The 27,497-nt window shown below is 33.2% G+C and overlaps 1 protein-coding gene across 12 annotated transcripts in view; it reads left to right on the top strand.

The window, feature by feature from the left end:
* Window positions 1-26,556, top strand: part of STXBP5 (syntaxin binding protein 5) — a 225,685-nt gene extending 199,129 nt beyond the window's left edge. For 6 of the 12 annotated variants that reach the window (XM_008263624.5, XM_051855277.3, XM_008263622.5 and 3 more), the window contains 3 exons: window positions 6,582-6,693; window positions 19,014-19,234; window positions 20,869-26,556. In XM_008263624.5, the coding sequence (XP_008261846.1) occupies window positions 6,582-6,693; window positions 19,014-19,234; window positions 20,869-20,910 (375 nt within the window). In that variant the 3' untranslated portion in view covers window positions 20,911-26,556. The remainder of the gene's footprint in view (window positions 1-6,581; window positions 6,694-19,013; window positions 19,235-20,868) is intronic. The other 6 variants (XR_016233652.1, XR_016233651.1, XR_016233647.1 and 3 more) reach the window with 3 other exon arrangements.
* Window positions 26,557-27,497: the final 941 nt, after the last annotated feature.

Raw genomic sequence — 27,497 nt, 5'->3', positions numbered from 1 at the left:
CTTGCTTTTAAAAAAAATAGCTCTCATATATAAGGGAGAACATAAAGTATTTATCTTTGTGTGTCCGGCATATTTTGGTCAACATGATGTCAGTATTGTTTTTAAGGTTCTAACCATTGCATCTGGCAAGGAAAAGGCAAAAAAAATATATATATATATATATTATATATTATATATATTATATATATATATATCTATCTTTATTGGAAAGCAAATGTAAAGCGAAGGCATGATCATCCTGTGTTTAGGCAATCTGAAATCTACCAAAAAATCTAGAGTTAATAATGATTTGAGCAAAGATGCAGAGTATGTGGTCAATATGAAAAGAATTTCATTTCTATATACTAGTAATGAATATTCAAGAATTGATATTTAAGAAACAATATCATTTACAACATCAACAAAAATAGGAAACGTTTTGGATAAATCATACAAAATAGTGAAAGGTCTATACATTGAAAAGCCATAAAATATAGGAGAAATAAAATTCTAAATACCTAAAAAATTGAGTATGTACCTTCTCTGCAGGTCTGAAAACTCAACCTTCTTACGATGTCAGTTCTTCTTAAATTGGTATGTCAATGTAAGGAAACTAAAATCGATAAAACAACACTGAAAAAAAGAGCAAGTTGAAGGTCTAACACTATCTTTTTTTAAGAATCATTTGAAGCTAATCAGAAATGCCTGGTATTGCCATAAAGATAGATAGTTAAGCTACTGGATCAAAATAAAACATCTAGAAATAAGTAAATGTTTATAGACAACTGATTTTTTAAAATATATTTATTTATTTGAGAGTCAAAGAGAGAAAGACTCCTGTTCACTGGTTCATTCCCCAGATGCCTGCGGCATCCAAGATTGGGCTGGGCCAAAGCCAGGAGTGAGAAACTCAATGAAAATTTCTCACCTGGTCATCAGAAATCCTGTTACTTGAGTCATTACCACTGCTTCTCTGGGACTGTATTGGCAGGAAGCTAGAATCAACGCTAGAGCCAGGAGTCAAACCCGAGCACTCCAATATGGGATGCACACGTCTTAATCTGTGTCTTAATCACTAGGCCAAACACGGGCCACTGGACAGTTGATTTTTGACAAAGGCTATGTAATGGAGAAAGAATTGCCTTTTCAACAAATGTTGCTGGAACTGTTGTATACTGAAATTAAAAAAAAAAAATGAGCTTTGTCCCATGCCTCACACTAGATACAGAAATTTACTCAAAGTGCATCATGGAACTGCATATAAATCCCGAAACTAAAACAGAAAGAAACATAAGAGAAAGCCTTTGTTTATCTTATGTTGGACACATATTTCTTTGCTGTGACATAAGCACCTTCCATAAAAGAACACACTGATAACTTCAATAAATGTAAAATTTCTGCATTTCAAAGGACACGTGAGAAATTAAAACAGAAGCCATAGACTGGAAAAAAATCTCAGTAAAGCATATGTGTAATAAAGGACTTATGTCCAAAATATATAAAAAACTCTTAAAACACAACAGAAGAAAGAAACAACCTGATAAAAACATGGTTGAAATATTTTAGACATTCCACCATGAAAAAATGCTAAGTATCACTTGTCATTGAGGAACTGCAAATTAAAGCCACAGTGAAATGCCATTAAATACCTATCAGAATGTTTAAAAGTTTTTTTTTTTTTTGTAAGAATAGCATGTCAAGTTTTGGCATATAAAATAGTACAACTACTTTGAAAAAATATCAGTTTCTTTAAAAGGTAATCATTCATGAACCAAGGACCCATCCATTCTAGGTCCTAGTAAAATTTATAGCAGCCTTAGTTATGATAGCCCAAACCTGGAAATTACAGAGTTGTCTTCAACAGATGAACTGATAAACAAAGTCCAATGAAATATTACTTGGAAATACAAGGGGATGAACTGGTACAGTCAACAACACTGATGAAATCAAGATAACTATGCAAAGTAAAAGAACACAAACAAAATGTTTACATATTATGTAGTTTCACTTATATAAAATTCAAAATCCAAATCAATCTATAGTGAAAGTAGATTAGCAGTTACTTAGAGATACTGGGTAGAGGAGTGAGAGAAGTCTTTTTTTTTTACCAAGCAGCACAAGGAAACTTGAAAGTGATGAATATGTTCACAATCTAGATTGTGGCAGTGGTTTCGTGAGTACATGCATATGTCAAAACTTACCAAATTGGATATGCAGTTTTTGTTTATCAATTTTATTTCAATAAAGCTGTTTAAGAAAATGGATTCAGGACTTTTTATTACTGTTGAGAGGCAGTTAGTCAAGTGTATGTCTTATGGGTTGACATAATTTTTTCAGAGAGCATTATTCTGACCATAACTTATAGTAAAAAATATGAAGAAAAATTTATAATACATTATTTTTTCAAATGGACTATTTTAAATGATTCTATTTTATTGAAAATTGACTATAATCACAGAGGTAGAACATAACGAATTCATACAGTTTAAACAAGTAAGTTAATTATCTTTGCTCAGTACTTCAAGATTATAAGTGAAGTTCCAAATGATTACTGTAAAAAATAAAATTAATGGTAGTTGGATTATTTAGCTATATTATACATTCAGTATGAAAATTGTTGTTGTGCTTATCTTGGAGATTTTTTTTCAGACTCAGTGATAATTCTTACAACATAGGCTTTTTAATTTAAAGTTACTAGAATCAATGACTATTCAATGTAATATAAAAAGTTAAAATGGTAATTATTGACTCATTCATGAAACTCATCCTATATTTTTTCATGTAAGCTTATTAGCTTACACACAAGATAAATAAGATATAGAAATCTAAAATCAGGCAAGTACAAGAGGACCTCAAAAAGTTCATGGAAAATGGAATTCAAAGATGAAAAATATGAACTTTATTTTTCAACATAATCTTCATTAAATTCAAAACACTAGCTCGTTATTACATCTGTAAAGAACTAAGGGTCCTGATAATTTAACAATGCCAATACAGTCTTTTTTACTTTGTTAACTAAGAAAAATGGTTGCTCTTCAAAGATTTTTTAGATATTAAGAAACAAAAAATCATAAGGAGACAAATTATGATTGTAAAGAAGATGCCTGGTGATTTCACTCAAAACTCTTAGAAAATTAACCTTGTTTGATGACAGGAATGAACAGGAGCATTGCCATGGTGGAGGAACACTCTGACTTTCTCAGGTGGTTTTTTTGCTAAAGCTTTGGCTTACTTTCTCAAAAAACTCCAAACAAATGGCTGTTACTGTTCTTTGGCCCTGCAGAAAGTCAGTAAGCAAAATGCCCTGAGCATTGCTATGGTTGTTGCTGTTGACCAATCTACTTTTGCTTTGACTGGACCACTTCTTGGTAGCCATTGCTTTGTGATTTGCCTTTACGATTGTACTGGTAATGCTGTGTGTCATCTGGTAGAATTCTAAAGAACTGCTTGAGGATTTTTATCTCATCCCATCTTAAAATGAGTTATCCATTTGTGAAATGCATATTTTTTTAAGTCATTGCCCCCATAAACTTTTCATAAGCTTCCATGATTTCACCATTCTCCCACTAAAGCTTCACCATAAATTTGATGTTTGTACTTGGTTAAATTTTAGCAGAATTCCTATTGCTCTGCCAGGGGCTCTTTAAACCTGATTTCTAATCCTTCTAAGTACCTCATACTAAGTCCTGTTTCAACATGTTACATCAAGTTAGTATGAGTTCATTTTGGTACCCCCAAAATTTTGAATCCCATGAATAGATTTTCGTAAAACACATTTTTCATGAGTTTTTGGAGACCACTTGTATGTTTGTTTCTGTATATTCATATTTTAGGTTGCTTACAAAATCCTAGATATAGTTTGAGGCATGAAGTTTGCTATGAATAGATATTGAGAAGTATTACAGAAAATAAAAACTTGTTTTAGATTTTATCAACATTTACTAGTCATTAATCATTAAGCATTCTAAATAGTTAATTTCATCACAGTTTAAATCCTTGTTTTAAATTCGAGTGAAAAATACCTATAGATATCATTTAATGTTTTTTTTCTGAATCTTGTTACTATAACTGTAATTTAACTAAACTAGTTAGGAAACATTTATTTTTAATTTCTTTTAAATCTGTTCATAATGTTAATTTATTGTTAAATGATGTGTATTTTCTAATTTGTTTCATCTAATTTGTGAAAGGATATTTTCTTTTTTGTGCATATATCATTGACATCTGCTCTTGGCACTTACATATTTATTATTTTTAATACTAGTAATATTCCTCAGAACCAGATAACATTACCTCCTATTTTTAAAATCTCTGAGACACTGATTTGCCTAAGGTTACTTTGTAAATAAAAAGCAGAACTGAAAACACCCAGGTCCATCTACTCCCAGTTTATACACATCCTACGACGTTCTGTAGTCACTCTTTATATTCTCTACTTTTTAAAAGTTTTTTACTTATTTGAAAGGCAGAGACAGACATCTTTTGTCAGCTGGTTCATTCCCCAAATGGTTGCAATAGGCAGGGATGGGCCAAGATCAAAACCAGGAGTCCAGAGCTCCATCTAGGTCTCCTGTATGGGTGGCAGGGACCCAAGTAATTGGAACATCTTTCCCTGCTTTCCCAGGTACATTTGCAGGAAGCTGGATTTGAAGTGGAGAGGCTGGGACTGTACCCAGCACTCAGATTATGGAATGTCAGCATTGCAAGTGGTGGCTTAACCTGCTGATCTGCAACACTGACCCTAGTCTGCTTTTTTTTTTAATTTCTTACTTTAGCATTATAACATTGTTATAATTAAATATATATAAATAAATATATATAAGTGTTATAATTAAATGTCAGATAAATGAAGAAATGTAAACCACAATGTTAAATTAAAGAAATAAAAAATATTTTTATACTATCACCATTTATATGTTCTATTACTAGCTTGATTTAGCATAAAAGACTCCCCCATGGTAGCTGGGTTGCCACTATTATTACTGTTATTGTTATCAATCTAATAGATAACAAATTAAATCAGGATCTGTAATATCTAGTTTTTAAAATACTAGAAATATGCCTAAAATTACCTATGCTTGAGTCCACTGTAAATTGCAAATAATAATTGGTATTGTTATGTTCCTTGGTATGTTTTAACATCACTTATTGCGTTCAGGAAATTTTCTTTTTAAAAATAATATTTATTTATTTATTTATTTGAAAGAGTTACAGAGAGAGAGAGAGAGCAAAAGACAGAGAGAGTAATCTTCCATCTCCCCAAATGGTTGCAGTGGCCAGAACTAGACCAATCCACAGCCAGGAGCCAGGAGCTTCTTCCTGGTCTCCTCCATGGGTACAGGGGCCAAACACTTGGACCATCTTCTGCTGCTTTTCCAGGCACATTAGCAGGGAGGTGGTTGGGAAGTGGAGCAGCCAGGACTCTAACCAGCACTCATAGGGGGTGCCGGCATTGCAGGCGACAGCTTTAGCTGCTATGCCACAATGCCAGCCCCAGAAAATTTTCATTCCATGTTCACTCTATAGAAATCCAGAGTAAAAGAAAATAGGAATGCAGGAACTTTCATCCACTTCAGTATTATAAATGAAACTCCTATTATTAATAATTATCTCCTCATCTAGCTGAAGAGACAACACTAATGTAAATATGTCTAAAAATAAAAGCTTTGTACATTCTTTCTTAACTTTATTAGTCCAGCCCTAAGGAAAAAAGCCTGAAAATTATATACTTTCCCTTCAACTATAATAATATAATACCAGAGTACAGCAGACCTGGAACCATTAGCACACATGACCTTACTTCTTTTTAATGAGCAGAAATGCAGTCCCAAAGCCTCAATGTAATTTTAATTTCTTTCTATAGGTTCTCAAGGTTGTCTTGCAAATAATGTTGCTAGCATCTTTCTCTAATAGAAACTCTTCTTACTTCTTTATGTATTATCAACAAAATTAAAAATACAAAACCATCTTTCTTCTCTCCTGATTTCCTATACCATTTTTGTAGTCTGAAAAATATTGACAGTAATTTCAGAAACACCTGACAGGATAGATGGAAGCCTGCCCATCTTTCTGCCCAATTTCTGAAATCCCCAGTGAACATTGGCATACTTATCTTCCTCATCCATGTTTATGAAAAAGGAAATTGGTGCATCTAAATTACTAATTTTCTTATTAGCTAAAGATTATAATCTCATTACTAGGTATTGTAATTATTACACTGGGCTTTTAGATTTGCTACTGAAAAATTTTCTTTCTAATGTAAAAAGGCCTTATGACTAATCCAATTGTCAATTCTTGAGTAGAGGTATGTGAAAATTTTGCCTTAAAGATTAGAAGAATCTCCTTACAGTCTAAACAGAAATATCATCTTCTCATGAAAAGAAAGAAAATAACCTAGCAAATAGAGTAAGCAGAAAATTAGTCTTGGTGAATTTATTCTTAGAAACTGGTTTAATAAGTATGTATTAGCTCTGATAATTTTGTGCTCTTCAGTTGTGAAAACAGGTCATGTTATAAGCGTAAAGAGTTTACAATGATGGTTTTGTAAGTTATAGTTTAGTTTCCCTGAAACTTAACAATTACAATTTGTTTTGATTTTAAAGGAAATGTTGGGGGAACTCTTCACTCCTGTAGAAACTCCTGAAGCACCAAACAGGGGATTCTTTAAAGGCTTATTTGGAGGTGGTGCACAATCTCTTGATAGAGAAGAACTATGTAAGTTGATTTGTTTAATTTGGAATAATATATATATATATATATATATATAAAACAGAAACATTCAAGCCATACATATTTTCACTACATGTAACTTATATTTTCTCCTCTGTCACAAAAATGATTCTTGTTTATCAAAATATATAAAATTAGTTTCTGTTCTTCTATTCCAAATCAGGGAACTACTTAGGGAACTGAAACCAACAGGTTAAAAGAATATTCACAGTTTAAATAAATAGTTTAGAAAATATTTTCATTGTTTTCATTAAATGTGATCATCGTTATTATTTTAATCCTATGATTGCATTAAGTTGATGACCTTGACTTCAGATGATTTACCTAAAGATTTAATTTCTCAACAAACCCTCCCAAACTATTCTCATTTCACTTGAAAGTTATGTAAAATGAAAAATGTGGTTCATATATTGCCTTCCATATAATTGACACAAAAAGACACCTGGTCTCCTTGAATGAACTAATGAATCAGTGAATGACCTTTCTCAAGTGAGAGCTGTCATCTGTCCTTGAATTTTTTTTCCTTTTTGCTGAAATATTTTAGAATTTTCATTTTAAATTTCATTGACTAATTAGAAAAACTATAACATTAAATAGAAAATGCAGTTTCATTTTAAAACCTTAATCAGATGATTGGTCCATAGTTTTAATACAGTTAAAAAAAATTAAGATTGTTCTTCAAGTCAATAGGAACTGAAAACTTGAAATGACATTCTTATTAAGGAAACACATATATTCAAGACTCAAAATATATATCTTTAAAATTATTACAAACATCAAAGAATTAATAAATTGTTACAGAACTTTCAGAGAGGACAATACCCATGAGAAAGGATGGGAGCCCAGATTAGCGATGTAGGTAGCCTAGGGCCTCTTCTTCCCTGTAGTGCTTTAATCCAGAGAAGAAGGCTGAGGTACTGTAAAGTACTAGAGCTAGAAAGATGGGCTTCCAGGCCTGGAAAGGGTTGAGACCCTGAAATAACTCCCTTTTCTCCAGCAGTCTGCAGTTAAAGACATAGGGGCCTATATTCCTATAGAACAGTGGTCTTTCTACATTTTACTTGTATGGTTAGTGTTACTTGAGCCTATGATTATAAAAAATAGAAATTATGTTATTAAATAAACTTAAAAGGAAGGAGAAGGGATTGAGGGTGGGAGGGAGGGAAGTATGATTATCTTTGTATCTATGAAATACATGAACTCTGTTCACGTTATACTAATAAAAATTTTTTGAAAGAGGAAGAGTGAGTGGAGCCAGTGCCATGGCTCACTAGGCTAATCCTCCGCCTTGTGGCGCCGGCACACCAGGTTGTAGTCCCGGTCGGGGCACCGGATTCTGTCCCAGTTGCCCCTCTTCCAGGCCAGCTCTCTGCTGTGGCCAGGGAGTATAGTGGAGGATGACCCAAGTACTTGGGCCCTGCACCCTATGGGAGACCAGGAGAAGTACCTGGATCCTGGCTTTGGATCAGCGCCGTGCGCTGGCCGCAGCGCACCAGCCACGGCGGCCATTGGAGGGTGAACCAACGGCAAAGGAAGACCTTTCTCTCTGTCTCTCTCTCTCACTGTCCACTCTGCCTGTCAAAATAAAATAAATAAATAAATAGTGAATGGAAATGAATCAGCCTTCATATACATACACACTTCCAGTACAGCTTCAGAGTATCTGAGTGGCCCAGGAAATCTTCAATATTAATTAAAAATTTTAAAATCCCAAGCATCTGGCAGAAGCAAATGAAAAAAAAAAAAACTCTGAAAGAAAACAACATACTCCAAGTCCTCAAATTATTTCTACAAATAATTTTTAAGAGGTACTCATATAGTCACAAATAATCAGAAACACTAGGAATCATTGCCATAATCAAAAAAGTAGAAAAAGCAGAAGCAGAATAGGCACTTCAGTATTAGGATTGTTAGACTACACAATATTTTTTTTTTTTTACATTTTGGGGCTCCCTTGTACAAAATTCTTGAAACCAATGTATTTCAGATTTTGGAGTTTTTCAGAGTTTGGAATATTTGCAGACTTCCAGAGAAGCATCCCTAATCCAAAATCTGAAATACTCAAAATCCAAAAAATTTCAAAATCCAGGGCATTTTAGATTTCAGATTTTCAGATTATCATGCTCAAAAGTTAGAGATTTGGGAATATTTTGGAGTTTCACATTTTCAGGTTAGTAATGCTCAACCTGTGTTGCATTAAAGAGGTACCATACCTGAACATTTTTTCAGGTAACTGAAAACTACAAAAGCAAGTACAGTAGATATGGAAAAATCAGTCGAAATTCTTGGACTGAAATCTTAAGAAACCAAAATTAACAGCTTAGTGAAAACACTTAACTGAAAAATTAGACACAAGTAAAAGAAAACTACATAACTTAAAAAGAGGTCCAAAGAAATGCAAAACATAGCACAACAAAACACAGCATAGTAAAGACAGGAGAGGACAGAAAGAACAGAAGTTGCAAGAAGAAGATCTAATGTATGTTTAATAAATAAACAGAATGGCTCCCCAAAATAATAGACATTTAAGGGAGTTAGAAAAAATAGTGGATTTAAGATGATCTGAGATCCTTGCAATTTTTTAGAAACTTGTAAAAAAAATCCATTAACATCAGTTCCTTGTGCTGTAATTTCTAGTATAACCTCTAAAGTCTAGAAAAATAACACCTAGCTTCCAGATGACTAGCAGGAAAACCAAATCAAGGACAGGAGGAAAGAACACAAACTGATGGAATAAGTAGAACATATAACAGTTGATAAATTTAACATAAATACAAATAATCCTCAGGAAATGTAGGTGAAATAAGTGTTCCAGTTAGAAGACAAAGGCTTTTAGATTGAATTTAAAGGGAAAAAGAATGAAATGTACACTCTCTATAGAAGACATTTTGGTATATTGAAATTTTAAAACATGGAAAAGCATGAACACAAATAAAAATCAGCAAACATAAATATATTAATATTGAAAAAGTAGACATTCAATTTTTTGAATGCATGTAATATTTTATATTCAAAATATATGAAAAAGTGAGAAAACTATTAGAAGAGACAATTTCCAGATCATAATGGGAACTTCTAAATGCACCTATAGATTGAAATAACAGGCAGACCCAAAAATAAGCAAATAAATAAATTTTCAAGAATACAGAAGATGTGAACAGCATGTTAATAAGCCTAATGGACCGATTTGGAATATTATAGGATATGCATTCTTTTCAAACACATGAAGAATGTTCATAAAATGTTTCTATTTGTAGAGAAATTAAAGATGCATACCGAATTATTTTGGAATAAAATATAATTATCTCAACAATTAATATTCCATCCATGTGACTGAAAACCGTGTAATTACCAAAATTAGTAAATGAGTGTATACATGTTTATTATACACTAAATTTTACTTTTCTACAATGTCAATTTGAAAGTAGTATAAAAACTTGTTTTTCTTAGATTGACCGTATGGTAAGTCACTTTAAAAAAATTACATTTCACAAGTAAACATGAACATGAGCTGAAAGCTGACAATATTTCAAAACCTAGGCCAAGGAGTGGACACTTGTGAGCCAGGTGGAGGTCTTACTTCTTCGAGTGAACCACCCAAAGGACCTGGCTTTGGTGTGCACACAGTGATTTAATTTATTTTCAACTGTAAATATGTCACTGCACCAAAAAAAAAAAAAAAAATAGATTTCAAAGAACTAAAATATGTCAACTGATGACAATGCAATCATACTTATAATCAGTAAAAAAGATAATTTAAAATCCTCATGTTTGGAAACAAATATACTTTTGAATAATCCTGTGTGGAAGAATTCAAAACTATTGATCTGCATCTAAAGTAATACTTAAGAGTGAAATTTATAGCACTACTTAAAGCAGTATATTCAATATTACCAAAAAAACAAAGTGATTGAACTGACCCTCAAAAAGTTAAAAAACATGATGAACAAAAGATGATAGCAAGATTAAGAAATTAATGAAATTATAAATAAATACACAGAAAAATATCAGTACAACAATTGTGTTTCAGATGATTGTAACAAAGTACTATGGTCCAGGTGGCTTACAAACAATAATTTGTTTCTCAATGTTCTAGGGGTTAGAAATCTGACATTGAGATTGAGGTCACCAGTAGGATGAATTCTTGGTAAGGGCCCTCTTCCAGTACAGACAGACATCATCTTGCTGGATCCTCACTTGAGAGAAAGAGGAATCTAGATCTCTGACCACTTCTTATAAAAGCACTAATCCCATTCTTGAAGGCTTCATCCTCCTTATCTAATTAGCTCCCAGTGGCCCCAATTCCAACATCATAATGGGGATTAGATCATGGCATATGGGTTTGGTGGGGCATAAACATTCACTCTTACAAAAGCCAAAAATCTTAAAAAAAAAAAAAAAAAAAAAAAAAAAAAAAACCTCCAACACTCTAATGATACATTTCAAGGACTTAGAAGAACAAGAACAAATCAAACCCAAAATTGCTAGAAGGCAAGAAATAAGAATTAGAGCTGAAATAATGAAATTGAAATTTTAAAAAATGCAAAAGATAAAACATTCTGTTTATTGAAAAGATAAACAAAATAGACAAACCTTTAGCAAGACCAACAAAGAAAACAAAATTACTCAAATAAATACAATTAGAGATTAAAAGAAAAGAAACATGGCAGGCGCAGCGGCTCACTTGGCTAATCCTTCACCTGTGGCACCGGCACCCTGGGTTCTAGTCATGGTTGGGGTGCCGGATTCTGTCCCAGTTGCTCCTCTTCCAGTCCAGCTCTCTGCTGTGGCCCAGGAGGGCAGTGGAGGATGGCCTAAGCACTTGGGCCCTGCACCCGTATGGGAGACCAGGAGGACGCACCTGGCTCCTGGCTTTGGATCAGTGCAGCATGCCGGCCGTAGCAGCCATTTGGGGGGTGAACCAATGGAAGGAAGACCTTTCTCTCTGCCTCTCTCTCTCTGTCTAACTCTGCCTGTCAAAAAAAAAAAGGAACATTACAACTGATATCACAGAAATTAAAAGGATCATAAAAGATTGTAAAAAACAATTTGCTAACAAATTGGAAAATCTTTAAGAGGTGGATAAATTCTTGCACACCTACAGCCTACCAAAGTTAATCAAAAAATACAGAAAATCTAAATAGACCCATAACAAGTGACAAGGTTGAAGCAGTAATTGAAAGTCTCCCATCAAAGATAGTCTAGGACCTGATGACTCTCCAACTAAATTCTACAAAACATTTAAAGAATAACTAACTCCAGTACTTTTTAAACCATTCCAGTATATTGAAAAGTGTGGAACTCTACCAAACTATTTTTATGAGGCCATCATTACTGATACTAAAACCAAAGGTACAACACAAAAAGAAAACTACAGACCAGTATCCATGATGGACATAGATGCAGAAATTCTCAAACAAAATAGTAGCAAACCCAATCCCACACTGCATCAAAAAGATCATACATCACAATCAAGTGGGTTTTACCCCAAAACACAAATAAGGTTCAACATTCATGTACCCATTAATACCATAAATCACATTAACAGAAGAACAAAAAACATATGATCATCTCAGTAGATGCATCAAAAGCGTTTGATATGATTCAACATCCTTTCGTGATTTAAAAACAAAAACTCTAAAGAAATTAGGTATAGAGGGAATATACCTCAAAATGATAAAGGCTAATATATGACAAACCCATAAGCAATAACATACTGAATGGGGAAATGTTTTCCGCTTTTCACGTCTGGAACAAAGATGTCCACTACTTTCATCATTCATATTCTATATAGTATTAGGGCCCTGCACCTGCTTGGGAGACCAGGAGGTAGCACCTGGCTCCTGGCTTTGGATCGGTGCAGCACGCCAGCCATAGCGGCCATTTGGGGAGTGAACCAATGGAAGGAAGACCTTTTTCTCTGCCTGTCTCTCTCACTAACTCTGCTTGTCAAAAAAAAAAAAAAATTAAAAAGAAGTATTAGCAAGAGCAATTATGGAAGAGAAATAAAGGGCATCAGAATTGGAAAACAGGAAGTAAAAATATCCCTGTTTGCAAATGACATGATTTTGTACATGTAAAAGTCTAGGCATTCCACCATAAAGCTCTTAGCACTGATAAGCCAATTCATTGAAGTTGCAGGAAACAAAATCAACATAAAAAAAACAGCATTTTAATAAATCACTAACAATCTTGCTGAAAGAGACATCAAGAAAGAAATCCTACTCACAATAGCTACAAAAAGCTTAAATATTTGGGAATAAATTTAACCAAAGAAATGAAAGGTTAGTACAATGAAAATATAAAACACTGATGAAAGAAGTCATCAAGTGATGACACGAAAAATGAAAAGGTATCCCTTGTTCATGGATTAGAAGGATAAGTATCATTAAACTAATCATACTACTAAAGCCTTCTACAGATTCATCCCTTTTTCATGGATTAGAAGGATAAGTATCATTAAACTAATCATACTACTAAAGCCTTCTACAGATTCATGGAAAACTATCAAAATACCAATGACATTCTTAACAAATTAGAAAAAACAATCCTAAGATTCATATGGACTCACGAAAGACCCAGAATTGCCAAAGTGATGGAGGAGGGAGAGGAGTGAACCTGGAGGCATTCCAATACTTGATGTCAGAGCTTACTACAATTCAAATACTGGCATGAAACCTGACACATTGAACATTAAAACAAAATAGAAAGCCTAGAAATTAACCCACATTCATAAAGCCAACTGATTTTTGAGAAAGGAGCCAAAAACATATATTGAGAAGGATAGTCTTTTCATTAAATGGTACTGGCAAAACTGGACATACATATGTAGAAGAATGAAAATAGATTCCTACCTCTTACTATATATAAAAATCAACTCAAGATGGGTGAAAAGACCTAAATGTAAGACCTGAAAATATTAAATCCCTAGAAGAAAACAGGAGAAACATTTCAAGACACTGGTGAAGGCAATGATTTCTTGGAAAAAGACCCCAAAGGTAAGCTGCCACTAGTGGTGATGGCATCCCCCATATCAGAGTGCCAGTTTGAGTCCCTGCTGCTCTTCATATCCACATCACTGCTAACATGCTAGAGAAAACAGCTGATGATAGCTCATGTACTTGGGCCCCTGCGACACACTGGATGGAGTTCCCAGCCCCTGGCTTTGGCCTGGCCCAACCCTGCCCATTGCAGCCGTTGGAGGAGTGAACCAGCAGATGGAAGATCGGTATCTTTCTCCCTCCCCAACCTCTGTGTCCTCCTTCTCTTCCCCTCTTCTTCCTCCTCTCCTCCTCCCTTTCTTCCTGTCCTATCTCAAAAAACTTAATATTTAAAAAAGTTAGGAAAAAATATCCCCAAAGCAAAACTAGACAAAAGGTAGTGTATCGAACTCAGAAGCTTCAGTTCAGCAAAAGTAGCAATCAACAAAGTGAAGATACATAAATAGAATGGGAGAAAATATTCGCAAGCTCCTTGTCAGACAGAGGATTAATATCCTTTCATCATCTCTGTCTTGAACTCGAAAAACTCAACAAGAAAACACAATCCTTTTAAAAATAAACAGTTCTCAAAAGATTAAATACATGTCCATAAAAATTTAAAATGATGCTCACCATCACTAGTCACCCGAGCCACATTGAGCTATCACCTTACCTCTTTAAAATGACTTCTCAAAAAGAGAGTGAGAGATGCTGAGGAGAATATGGATAAGAGAGTTCTTACACACTGTTCGTGGGAATGAAAGTTAGCACAGTCAATATGGTCAACAAGAGATTTCCAGAAATAGAACAGCCATGTGATCCAGCAACCCTACTGCTGGGTATATACCCAAAAGATATATCATATATAAACAAGATACCTTCTCCACCATGTTTATTTTAGCACTGTTCACAGTAGCCAAGATAGCCAATCAACCAACACATCTCTCATCAAGTTAATGCATAAGGAAAATGAAAGATACACAGAAACACACACACACAATGCAATGTTATTCAGCAATAAAGAATGAGATCTCATCATTTGCAGCAAAGTGAATGAAACTGGAGGACACCATGTTTAGTGAAATAAACCATACACAGAAAGACAAGCAAACAAAACAACAAAAATCAATGTGAACATAAAATGTTGATTACTAGAGGCTGGGATGAGTGAGAGGGAAAGAGGGAGTTTTAAAAACAGTAAAGTTAGATATGGTTCATTAATTTTGTCTTAGATATTAGATGTTAATTATAGGGGAAGCATGGTGTGGCTCAGTGATTTTGACAAAAATATCTATAATGTTAATAATAGAAGAAGCTGGGTGTAGGGTATGTGGGAACTGTTTGTACTACTAAATTTTTTATGTCTTCTGAAATCAAAAGGTTTTGTTCATGTTTTTCTAAAGTCTAGTAACTGACATTTCGCCCAACAGTAAGAGGCCTCTGTTCCACGTCACTGTGCCTCTAACTCCTCACCCCAGCTGCCTGCTAATGCAGACCCTGGGAGGCAGCAATGATCGTTCAAGTAGCTGGGTTCCTACCGTCAATGTGGTAGACCTGAAATAAGTTCTTGGCTTCAATCATGGACCACTTCCAGCAATTTCTGACATTTGGAATGTGAACCAGTGCATAGGCACTGTCTGTCTCACTATGTCCTCTCTCTCCCAAATGTTAAACATTAAAAAAAATTAAAAAGTAAGGACATTGATTTCTAAAATATAGTAAAATTCTAATAAAACTGATAAATCTCTGTTGAAACAGATCAAGAAAAAAGAGACACATAAACACTATCAGGAACAAAAAAATTAGGATAGTGCTAAAAATTACCACTATTATTTTTATAAATAAGAGAATATACTTTTCAGTCAATTTTTTGGAAATTTTCATGAAATGAATTCCAACAAATACATAACTTACCAAAATGGACAAAAGGTACAATAAAGTGCTAGTGTTTTGCAGCAGAGTAAGGTGACAGTAGTTTTAACAATTTATAACTTATGTTATAAAGAACCAGAAGAGAGGAGTATGAACGTCCCCAACACAAAGAAATGCTGTGCTTAAGGATATGGAAATGCTAATTGCCCAGATTTTTTATATTACACAATGTATATATGCATTGAGTTATCATAATATACCCATAAATAGGTACAATTAAAATATTTAAACATCTAAATAATACTATAACTGAGCTATTGTGTGAAAATTCTCCACAAATAAACTTCTAGTGCAAATCATACTTTAATACTTTCTACCAAATATTTAGGGAGAATGATAATTCTACTCCCACAGAAAATCTTTTAGAAAACAGAAGTTACACTCATCAATATACTTCATAAAATTAATACAATCTTAATACTAAAAGTCAAAATAGTATGAGCAAAAAGCAAAGGCTATATCCCTCGAATATAGACACAAGATCTGAAATGGAATATTAATATATTAGATCAGATTTTATGTAATAGGATAATTTAAAAAAAGTTTTATTTGGACCAGAAGCTCAAAGTTGGCTTATCACTTAAAAAAAAAAATCAGTCAGAGTTTACCACATTAACAGATTAAGGAGAAAATTTTATGACCATGCAAAAACATGCAATAAAGACATGTTAAAATTTAGTATCCGTTATGATAAAGCTTTTTAGAAAGTAAACTTGAATGTACATGTACAATAAAAACTCAAAATATTATTTAAATAAATCAATGCCTAAATAAATGGGCCAGCATCTCACATTTATGGATTAGAAGATTTAATATTGTAAATAGATATTCTCTATATTGATCTACATATTTAACACAATGTCAAGCAAAGTCTCAACTAGTTTTTTCTTTTGCAGAAAGCAACAGACTGTTCCCAAGATTCATATGAAATGCAAGGAATCCAAAATATTGCCTAGAACAAAGCTGAAGGACTATTCCAATTTCAAACCTTATAACAAAACAAGTAGTCACCAAGACAGTGTGGTACTAGCATAAAGCAGACATATAAATTAGTGGAATAATTATTAAGAGTCCAGAAATAAGCCCATAAAATTTATGGTCAATTGATCTAATAACAAGGATGCCAAGAGAAGTCAATGGTGAAAGAATCGTGTTTTCTAGAAATGACATTGTACGAAAGGATTTTTTAGGAAGGAAAATGAAGTTGAGCCCCAACTTTGTACCATGCACACACACAGACGCATACACACACAAAATGATCACAGTCCTCAATGTGAGATCTGAAAAATGTGAAGTCCCTAGAAGAAAACATAGATATAAATCTTTGTGCCATGGGATTGGGTAATGGTTTATCAGGTAAGACAGCAAAATCAGAAGCAACGAAAGAAAAATAATAGATAAATTGAAATTTGTCAAAACTAAAAACTTAAGCTTGAAAGAACACTATCAAGAAGTAAAGAAATCAAAAAATGGACTAATAAAAAGGAATAAATGATATCTGATGAAGTCTACTAGAATATATAAAGAACTCTCATGACTCAATAATAAAGACAGATAGGGGCCTACATTGTGGCACAGTGGTTTAAGTCACTGACTGCAACACCACATCCCCTATGAGTGCCTGTCTGAGCCCCGGCTGCTCCACTTCCAATCCAGCTCCCTGCCAATGTACCAAGAAAAGCAGTGAAAGGTGCCCCAAATACTTGGGCCCCTACCACCCTTATAGGAGATCAGGGTAGAGTTCCAGTCTCCTGGCTTTGGCCTGGCTCAGCCCCAGTAGTTGTAGCCATTTATGAAGTGGACCAGCCAATAGAAGATCAATTCAATCTTTCTCTCTTTCCCTCCCTCCTCTATTTAACTTTGCTTTCAAATAAATAAATATATAAATAAATCTTTAAATAATAAAAAAGACAAATAGCCAAATTTAATAATGGGCAGTGTTTGAATAGGTATTTCTCCAAGGAAAGTATACAAATGATAATGAACATATGGAAAAGTGCTCAACAGCATTCTTCACTGGGGAAATGGAAAACAAAATGACAGTGAGATACCACTTCACACTTACTAGGATGGATGTAATCAGAAGGACACACAATAACAAATGTTGGTGAGAATACGGAGAAATTTGAACCCTCATACAGTGCTCACAGGGATGTAAAATTGTGCAACCTTTTTGGAAAACAGACTGTTCCTCAAGAAGTTATGCTATGATCCAGAAAGTCTATCCCCAGGCAAATGCCCAAGAGAAATGAAAGTGGATGTTAACATGAAAATTTGCACTAATGTTTGTGGTAGCATGAAGAATAGTCAAAAAGTAGAAACAACTCAAATGCCCATCAGCTGATGACTGGGCAAGCAGTTGTGTCTTATCTGTAAATGATAAATTACACAGCCATAAGAGTGATAAAGTACTTACTACATATATTGCAATATGCATGAACCTTGACAAAACTATACTGCAAAAGAAGCCAGCCATTAAAGGCTACATGTTTTATGAATTCTTTTGTAAGAAATGTTGAAAATAGGCAAAATTATAGAGACAGCAAGTAGGTTAATCATTGCCAAGGACTAAAGGCATGGGTTTTCTTTAGAAGTGATAAAATAGCCTGGAATTAGATAGTGCCAATGGTTGCACATCCTTGTGAATAAACTAACAATCACTGTATTGTTATCCTTACAGAGCCAAATTTTAGGATATATGAAATATATATGTTGTTTTCAAAGAAATTTAAGCTGAAGGAAGAGGGAATCTGAGACCACCCCTTAAAAGATTTAAGACTTGCAGTGTTGTAGGTGTTGAGTAATAGGGTCTGGATTACAAATGGTAAAGAAATAGTGCATTGCTAAGATCTTTTAAAAGGGAAATCTGGTCTTTTTGTTAAGTCACAATGTGAAATGGAGGAAAAGAAAAGTATACAGCATAATCTACAAATTTTAGAAACTAAATAGAATACTGAAATCTTCATTTTTCTTTTCAGCCTAAGCATAGTATTTTTAAGTAAAAATTGTTGAAGTAAATAAATCATTTCTATATTAACTTTATATATTCAAATTCAGTGTCTTTTAAGTTAATTTATATTTTTTACAATTAAAAGCAGTTTTTGCTATTATATAAATTGGTGTCAATATGCTTATTATTCGTTTCAGTAAATAATTGCCACACCATGTTTTATACAAGTCCAGCAGTTTGCACTAGTATAGAGTAGAATATTTATTCATGTAAATCGTGTTTGTACCTGTTAGAAAAAAGTATCAGATTTTCTAAATCATTATAACAAAAGAAAAAGAAATATTATGAATTGAAATGTGTAAGTAATTCAGTTGTATTTTTGATGAATGTTAAAGATTGTATTTTAATGATATCGTGTACTGGTATTTTTAAAACCCATTCAGTTGGAGAGTCGTCCTCAGGAAAGGCTTCCAGGAGTCTTGCCCAGCATATCCCTGGCCCTGGTGGAATTGAAGGTGTGAAAGGAGCTGCTTCAGGAGTTGTTGGTGAATTAGCACGAGCCAGGCTGGCACTAGATGAGAGAGGGCAGAAACTTGGCGACTTAGAAGAAAGAACTGCAGCTATGTTATCAAGTGCAGATTCGTTTTCTAAACATGCTCATGAGGTATGCCTATCGGGTATTTAAACAACAAAAACACCCTAGGAAAAGAAAGCATGAAAAGTATTTTTAGAGTTGCTATATTTGTATACGTATGAATTTTCATGTATCCTTGTATAATTGTGAATTCCTGATTTTTGCCACCAGAGGGAACCATTACAAGAATATGTCTCTTACTGATGTTTACAGATTTTGAAGAAACCTCATCTTTATGCTCTTTGTAAGCAGAATCAGCAGTTTTGCAATTATTTCTCAGAGAATATAGTAGCAATGCTAATTTTCCTTGAAGACTCAGTCTACTGCCACCTTGTCAGAGAGAGGGAAATAATCTGCCTCATTGATTGCTCCCAAGTAGATCTAAATAACTAAAATTGGCAAAGATTTTTATTCAAATAAACCATACTAAATCCATGTTGTAGACCAGTTCATATGGAGGGGCAACAAAATGCATTATGCAGTGAGTTAATCTTGATAAACCTTGGAAGTGTGTTGGAGTCAGAAGCACTTGAAGTCAGGATCCCTAAATGGCCCCCTTAAAATACCACTATGCTGTGTTCAACAGAGAAGTGCTGTTTTAAAGCTGAATTTAAAAGCCTTTAGGTGAAACATAGATTTTTAATTTTGAAGCTTTGCTCTAGATTACTTCACACATTTAGTTCCTAGCCTTCAGATAGTTTGAGTTTCTTTTCTGAAGAAACCATATCAAAGTTGTTTTTTTGCTTGAATACCCAAAATATAATCTATATAATTCCCCTTTAAATATTCAAAGAAAAATCTCTTTTCTCAAGAATGCTGAAACACAGAACACATGAAAGGGGTGACTTCATCTGGGAGATATTTGTCCAGGGCATCAGATTCACAGATGCCACAAATACCTCAGCTGCAAGTGGCCTTCAGTCTGGGTCAGGATTTTTGTTGTCATAATCTTGCATCAGACTGCAGAATACCTAAGGCATATAGTCCATTTCAGAATATATCCATACTCTAAATAGTTAGCAAAGAGCTCAGTCTTCATCTGATAGCTTTATTTTCTACCAAAAGGAACACAGTACATTGAAGTGGTTACAGTCATGGTTTCTTGAGTCAGACTGCATGGGCTGCAGTCTCAGTTGTACCATTGTGTTACCCTGAATAACCCCAACAGGCTTCAGTTTCTTCATCTGCAAAATAGGGAAAAAAATGATGTCTAACAGAAAATTAGTTGAAAGGCTCAGATGGAAACAAATGGGAAGATTATTGTAGAGCATCTGGCTAGAAGTAGGTGCCCAGTAAATTTGAGATGGCAATAGTAGTAGAATTTCCAATCGTTCATTCTCTGGTTTCTTAAGGATCATTTTTAGTTCCAGCAAGATAACTGAACATGACCTTATTTTTAGGTTATTAGTTTAATTCAACAAATTATGTCACGTCTCTCGGAACTTTGAGAACCTTCTAGGTTAGTTCTTATTGGGTATAATATTTTTTTCTCTCCAAGTGGAACAGTTGTTACTGGTTTTAATAAATTGATTGAAGTAAGCATTATAATAACACTACTGATAATGTTTCTGAGTAAATAATGTTTTATAAAAATATGAAACCAGTTATAAGTATTGTTTTGACAGTTTAAAAACATATTTTTTCTTTTTTTTTTTTTCCTTTAGATGATGTTGAAATACAAAGATAAGAAGTGGTACCAGTTCTGACAACCAGAATCCAATAAGTCCAACTTCAGTGAGAAGGAAAAAGTTTTCCTTTTTTACTCCATCAGTTTATTTAGGAAAGTTCACATTAAAGGGATGTTCATCACTGGAAACCGTTCTTTCCTAGCACCATCATGCACTGTTTTACCTCAGTCATGTGGCTTTAATGAGGGATGTTCACACACTCAAACTGGTGTACATGGTGTGTGCCAGATAGGAGCTGACAGTTCAGAAACAAAGCAGGTCTAAAGTGACAGAAGAAGAAATAAGGGGGATATTGAGGAGACATGGCAGGGACTATTCCTAGATCATTCCTGTATTAAACTTTCGTATGCCAAAAGATGTTGTGCCATTGGCATCAGTGTTTGACCTGTTTGAGGGAGAGGCAGTAAGTCAGAAGTCCTGAAGCTGAAATAGTTACCTTTGTGTCACTGGACTATATTATAAACAGCTGTCTTGGACTTTCCCTCTCTTAAACTAACTGGCCATCAGTATCATTAGTGAAAAAGAAGCAAATTGTTTGTTATCATATCTTTAGACAGATAAGCTGAATGGTGGGCTTTAAATAATAAATACATACACATAGTTGACTTGTGTATGGGCTACTCTTGGATTCTCATTAATATATACTTGTGTTTAGTTCATATTTTGTCAAAAGCAAAACAAGGTGATAAATCACTTTTCATTGAAAAGAAAAGTGTAGAGCATGACTGAATTGCTCATCATTCTGGAAGTTTCCATGTAGTGGCTATGCAGTGTGGAAAGTGAGAAAAACCTCCATTGTGGTGAGGAGAATAATTCAATGTCCCTTATCCTTGTTCTCATTAATTCAGCTAACGGTGGATTTGACCAAAATAGTTATTGGTTAAATTTGTAGAAATGTTGAACTTGGCTAAGTTTTTAATTTTGCTTGACTTTTTATAAAATGTTTAACCAAATGTACCCTTTGCATTATTTAATTAAAATTGCTTTAAAAAATTGTTTCTTTATTTTAGTGAAATGCTCAGCTCCCTTTTTAAAATGCCCTTTATTTGCTAACACTTCCAATACACTCAGGTGATTAGCTAATTAAATCTTAGTGCACATGCTATTGCTTGGAAAATTACAAGCATCTATTGTCAATAACTATATAAGAGTCTAGTCTGATGACCTACAAATTATTTTCTATAGAAATATAAGTCATCTGTACATATCCTTCCAAGGTTTCAAAAAGCCAAAAGGAAAGGAAAATACGTACACTTTCGTAACTAAATTATTTCTTTACTGCAGTATGATGCAAAATTGAGACCAGCAGTGGACAACGGTTAGTTCCTAGAATAGATTCTAGATAGGAAAGAAACCACTTGGTAGATCCCCAAGTAAGCAGTCTCATAATGCAAGCTAATCTGAGATGATTGATTGATAAAGCTACAAAGAGAAAAATAGAAATATTAAAATTACTGTTAATGAAATTTAAATACTCTCATCCTTTAAAAAATGTGTAAAATCATGTTCTTTCTTTTTTAATTAAGTGAGAATCAGAGCACAAATTGATAGGAAACATGAAGGTGGTTTTTCTATTCCATGCAATCATCAAAAATATATGCAGAGCATCTTCAGCTTTTTACGCAGTCTCTCATGCATCTCTTCCTCTTTACTCTTCATTAATAAACTTTGGTTCACATTTTGTAATGTGCACTATTGGATACAAAAGTTTACATCAAAGCTTGCTTTAAACATTGTTGGAATGGGGCTCAATATATTTGATAGAGATAATTGATCAATCCCAAATAAATATTTTTAAGATACAATCATTTTCAAAAGTTGAATTTATAGAAAGTATCAATGAGTAACATATTTCTGTGTAGTTAATGTCAGCTGTCTGTTGACTATTTAGCAGTTTATAAATTGTTACATGATATGTCACAGGAAGTATTAGATCCTTTTTTAAAGGTACAGTTTTGTGAATGTCATCAATAAAATCAACAGTTATGGATTTGAAGTGGAGATGCATTAAGTAAATTAATATACTGGTTGATTTCCTGTTCGGTAGAATGCCATATTAGTTCCAATTATTTAATTTTCTCTTGTTGTTTTACGTTATTTGTATATTAACTTCATTTTTACTGTCATCTTTCCTGTTGTATATAAATAGAACCAACCTTGTAATTATTTTCAAATACAGAAGTGGATACATTTACCTGAGATGGATTTTATAAGAAAGTCCTAAACCAATATTTTTCATTCTTTCATTTGTTCCAGATTAATTTGCAAATTATGCACAACAGGATAGACATTCATGTAGAGTTAGAAAGCTTAAAGTATTTTTGAATATAGGAAATGAGCTTCTCAAAATTGTACTTGACTGAGTCTATAGATAGGAGACAGTCTGCAGTAAGTAACTAACCCAGGGAATTCATTGTATGTAATTTGAGAGATAACATCTCCTATTTTTTTTTCCTTTTTACATGCAAAAAGTAATAGTCACCAGCAAACCAAGATTTCAGGAAAACTAGCCAAAAAACATAAAATGTCAAAATAGAAAATACCAGAAAAATGGAATATTTTCATGTTCTTTCTCTATATGCTCAGCATTGTTTTGTGTCATTTGTCTTTGACTCTAAAAATCTCTGAAATAGTCATTGTTAGCAGTTTGTGAGTAGGAAGTGGTTTCCTTATGTGTCCAGTTCATTTCACTTTTCAAAACCTGAAAAACCCATATGTATGCTTGGAAAATTATTTGAAAATTTATATTCTGACAAATTCTGTGCATTGCACCCATTTTTAAGGTTTGCATCATCTTAATACCTTTGGTTTGCATTTCAGTTTTATGTTGTTTCCTAAAAATGATTATAGATTCAACTGAGCTATTGCTTCTTAATTTGATTTTTTATGGATATGAAAAATGCTGCTACTTGTCTGTTATTACGTGTAAGTATATTGTAATTCAATTAAGGACAGTACTTTAAAGAAAGAAATATTTCTTTTATTTAGAACTTCTTGATTAGAGGTCCTTCTGAAGTTAATTTGTATAGATACATGAGTATTTTAAACAAGTCTGAAAGTGTTACATACTTCTAAATTATGGGGAGTACTGGGAGACAGCTAAGAGAGAGTGGAGAATCCAGGAGACACTGCAGAGTTGAAGTTTTACCCTAAGTTCTGCATTCTGTGTTCCATATGTTTTGCTTAAGGCATTTCTCATAGGACATTAGAATAAGCTGTATCCAAAGGTAAATTTTTTTGTGGCAAATATTTGTTTTACACTTTAACTTCTAGAATTTTGTTTCTGCAAAATAAATAGCACTGACCTTTAAACTTGAATTTTTTCTGCACTTTTTTAGATAATTAAACCTTTTTATTATCATTTAATCCATAATGCTCAGTTTAAATCAAGTGATACATGTGAATAAAGCATACCAAAATCATGAATATGCTGCTATCTACACCTTAAACTAAACTGATCAGTTTAAAAACCTTTAGTAGGGTTTTATATAGTTTTCAAAGGTTAAAAAATAGTAAAATTGTTTGCTATATGTTTCAGTGTCCTTGATCTTAAATTATTACAACACTTTCAGATTTGTTTGAAGATCATACAGTAACATGTTATATTTATACATACTGCTAGAAATATACTTTTAGTTTTAAAATGAAATTTTTATAAATGTACTCTTTAATTTTAAAAATGGTGAACTTGTTAAGTTTAAGTCAAAGTACTTAAAAAGTATGTATATTATCCATACAAAAAGTTATGTTTTATGCTTATAATAAGAAATATTGGTATCTCATATCGAGATACAGTTAATTTTAAAAAATTACACATCATTTAAAAGTATTCACACATAACATGAAAAGTACCATTACCATGGTTATTAACAAAAATATTCCCTCTATTGAGCAATTTCAAATACTAATTTTATTTGGGGGGAGAATGCCCACAACAGTAATTTCACAATCTTTCTCAATAACTACAAACTTGCTGTTGGATGTCTACCTTCATTATTGTTTTAAAATACAGATATATATATATATATATATAAATATATTTAAAATAGTTTTCCAGGTATTTTCTTCTACCTTTTTTAAAAATAAATTTCCAAAAATGAAAACAGAGTTTATGTATTTTTGTCAATGAAGGTTTTTATTTTGTAGTTTATAGAATTTGTTCCTTATCAGTTTGATACTTGATCAATATTCCTAGACTTTTTAATCTGCATTTATTTGAGAAAGAACACTCCTATATCTTAAATGTCCTTTTTTTTCTTTTTCATTTTAGGGTATTTATTATATTGGATTAAAATTTATGCCCACAGATTTGATTTTATTAATTTGAGTATGAATGTGAAGATACTGTTTACAGCTTTTGTTAATTGCACTTTTCATCACTCTGATCAATTTCTTGTAAAGTGCTATGGGGATTACTTTTCCTGTGAATATTAATGATTTTACTACTGCCTCAGATGTTTTAAAGATTATGTGGAAAGAAAACAGTTGTTGCAACTAAAAAAATTAAAGAAAAATGTTAGCATAATTTCTCAGCTGAATTAAATAATTTTAATAACTTCCCAGTTACCAGCATTATACCGTTGCTCTCTTCAGTCTTAAATTATGAGGCACAGTTCATTTACGAATTAAGTTCTATGGTTCAGAGCTTAATGTAAGTGCTTCCCTTATTTTTCTCTTTACATCAGAAAAATCAAGAATGTCAGTTTTGCCAGTATTTTGCAATGAGGCTCATAGTTTAAATTAAAATTTATAGTGTATGAGATGTAAATAAATCAGTATTAATTTATTGTAGGTCATTTGACTCAGGCATTTAATGGATATAGATTAATGGCAATGGAATCCTATTTATTTGAGAATTGGATTTTTTTTATACTTTGGCTGTTTGTTTTGCGTTGTCTAAACTTTGCTTCAACTGAAGACAATGTAAGAAATTAAAAATAAACTCAGCATATCAGTGGAAAGTGGTGCAAAGAAGATAAGTCATGTTTTAATTTTCTTATTTTTTGTGTGTGTAAATAAAAACAGTACTGTGATAGTTTAGGTGTGAATTCTGCTCAACATGGTAGTTAGAACCAAAAAACCATTTTGCTTTCTAGTTATACTACTGATTCATTGTGAATGCATTACCAAAATACAGTATAAAAAAAAAAAAGAACAAGAGTTAGTTTTTCTAACATTGTCCACTTCAGGGCAGGCATGCTTGGTAAATAGTTCTAGCTTGTGTATACCTTAAACTGTACATGCAGGTTTTTTTCAGTTGCTGCACTTTTTTTTTTTTAATCTTGCTCAGTCCCAGTAACTATCTCAAAGGTAATTGCTGGAATGTGCATTTGAAATATGGTTTAAAACAAAATCTCTGTGTACTGTTTCATTAAAAAAAAAAAAAAAACTATTGGAAACACTAAAATGTGTTAAACTTTGTAGTTACTTTGCATTCCTGTACTTTATCAGCCAAAAATAAAAAAAAAAAAAACTGTCATCACAGCAAAAGGTTTAAAATTAGGTAATGAAATATTTTTGTAAATAAATACCTTAAGCTGGTATTTTAAAAAATGTATTATAAATCAGTGTTTCTGGAAAATGTTCATATATATGTATATGAATGTCTCTTTATGCTGAAGGGCTCTAATTGGGCAAAATAAAATACTCTGATCTCTCCTGAAACTAAACAAGCCCGTTCTTCTGAAAAATTCTCCTTAATTTTGTTCTGAAGTGTGGAATTAACCCAGTGGTAAGGCAGCCCAAGAAAATAATTGACTTTCTATTTACACACATTCAAAGGGAAAATCAGTTAATCAGGTAATTCAATCGAGACCAATTATATTTTTTCTTAACTGTCTGGAATTTTGTGGTGAAAGTCACCTACCCGTGTGCTGGGTTACTGGAGAGGAAAGGAGATGGGAGCGTGCGTCTGATTGTGTATGCACAGATCCCTGGGGATCTGGTCAGAACACAGGCTCTGATTCAGTGTATGTGGTGAGGCCTGAAAACAGACGCCTGTCCGACATGGGGACTGCTGCTCCATGGACCATCCGGTGAGTAGCAAGCCTATGGACAATATCCATAATTGGCATTTTCCTAGTGGATATTGTCAATAGCAGTGTCCAGCTACTTGTACCAAAAGTGAAACACATTTATGGATCTAGAATAATGTAATCCAGAGAAGGCTAAAGGGTACTTATTTGTCATTGTTCCCATTGCATTTTAGGATAAAGAATCTGGTAATTCTCATTAAATTGCAGGTTTATTTGATGTTACTATACCTGTATTTACATTAACATGGTGCATTCCCATTCCACACGGTGGCAGTCATGTCTCATCTTTTTGTCTGATACTTTTAACAAGATGTGCTTATGAGACAGTATTACAAGGGAAAATCCTTGGGCTTTATGATGAGATAACTTTGTACCTAGAAGATAATTAAATTTTTTAAAATATGGAACAGAAAATATCTTACTAGGTTATTTATTATACAGTGATACAGATCATTTGGTAGAGTTATTTATCATCTGAAGAAAGTTTAGTGTTTTTCTCCCCCCCCCCGCCCCCGATAGTCTCTCAGGCTCTGTCTGGAGGGGTGCCCATCCATCCTTACGGATGTCCCT

This window comes from Oryctolagus cuniculus, chromosome 5 (genome assembly GCF_051225735.1).
Source record: "Oryctolagus cuniculus isolate XC-2025 breed Fujian yellow rabbit chromosome 5, ASM5122573v1, whole genome shotgun sequence".
Taxonomy (NCBI): domain Eukaryota; kingdom Metazoa; phylum Chordata; class Mammalia; order Lagomorpha; family Leporidae; genus Oryctolagus; species Oryctolagus cuniculus.
The sequence above is the reverse complement of the archived record's forward strand: the minus strand, read 5'-3'. Positions and strand labels throughout refer to the sequence as shown.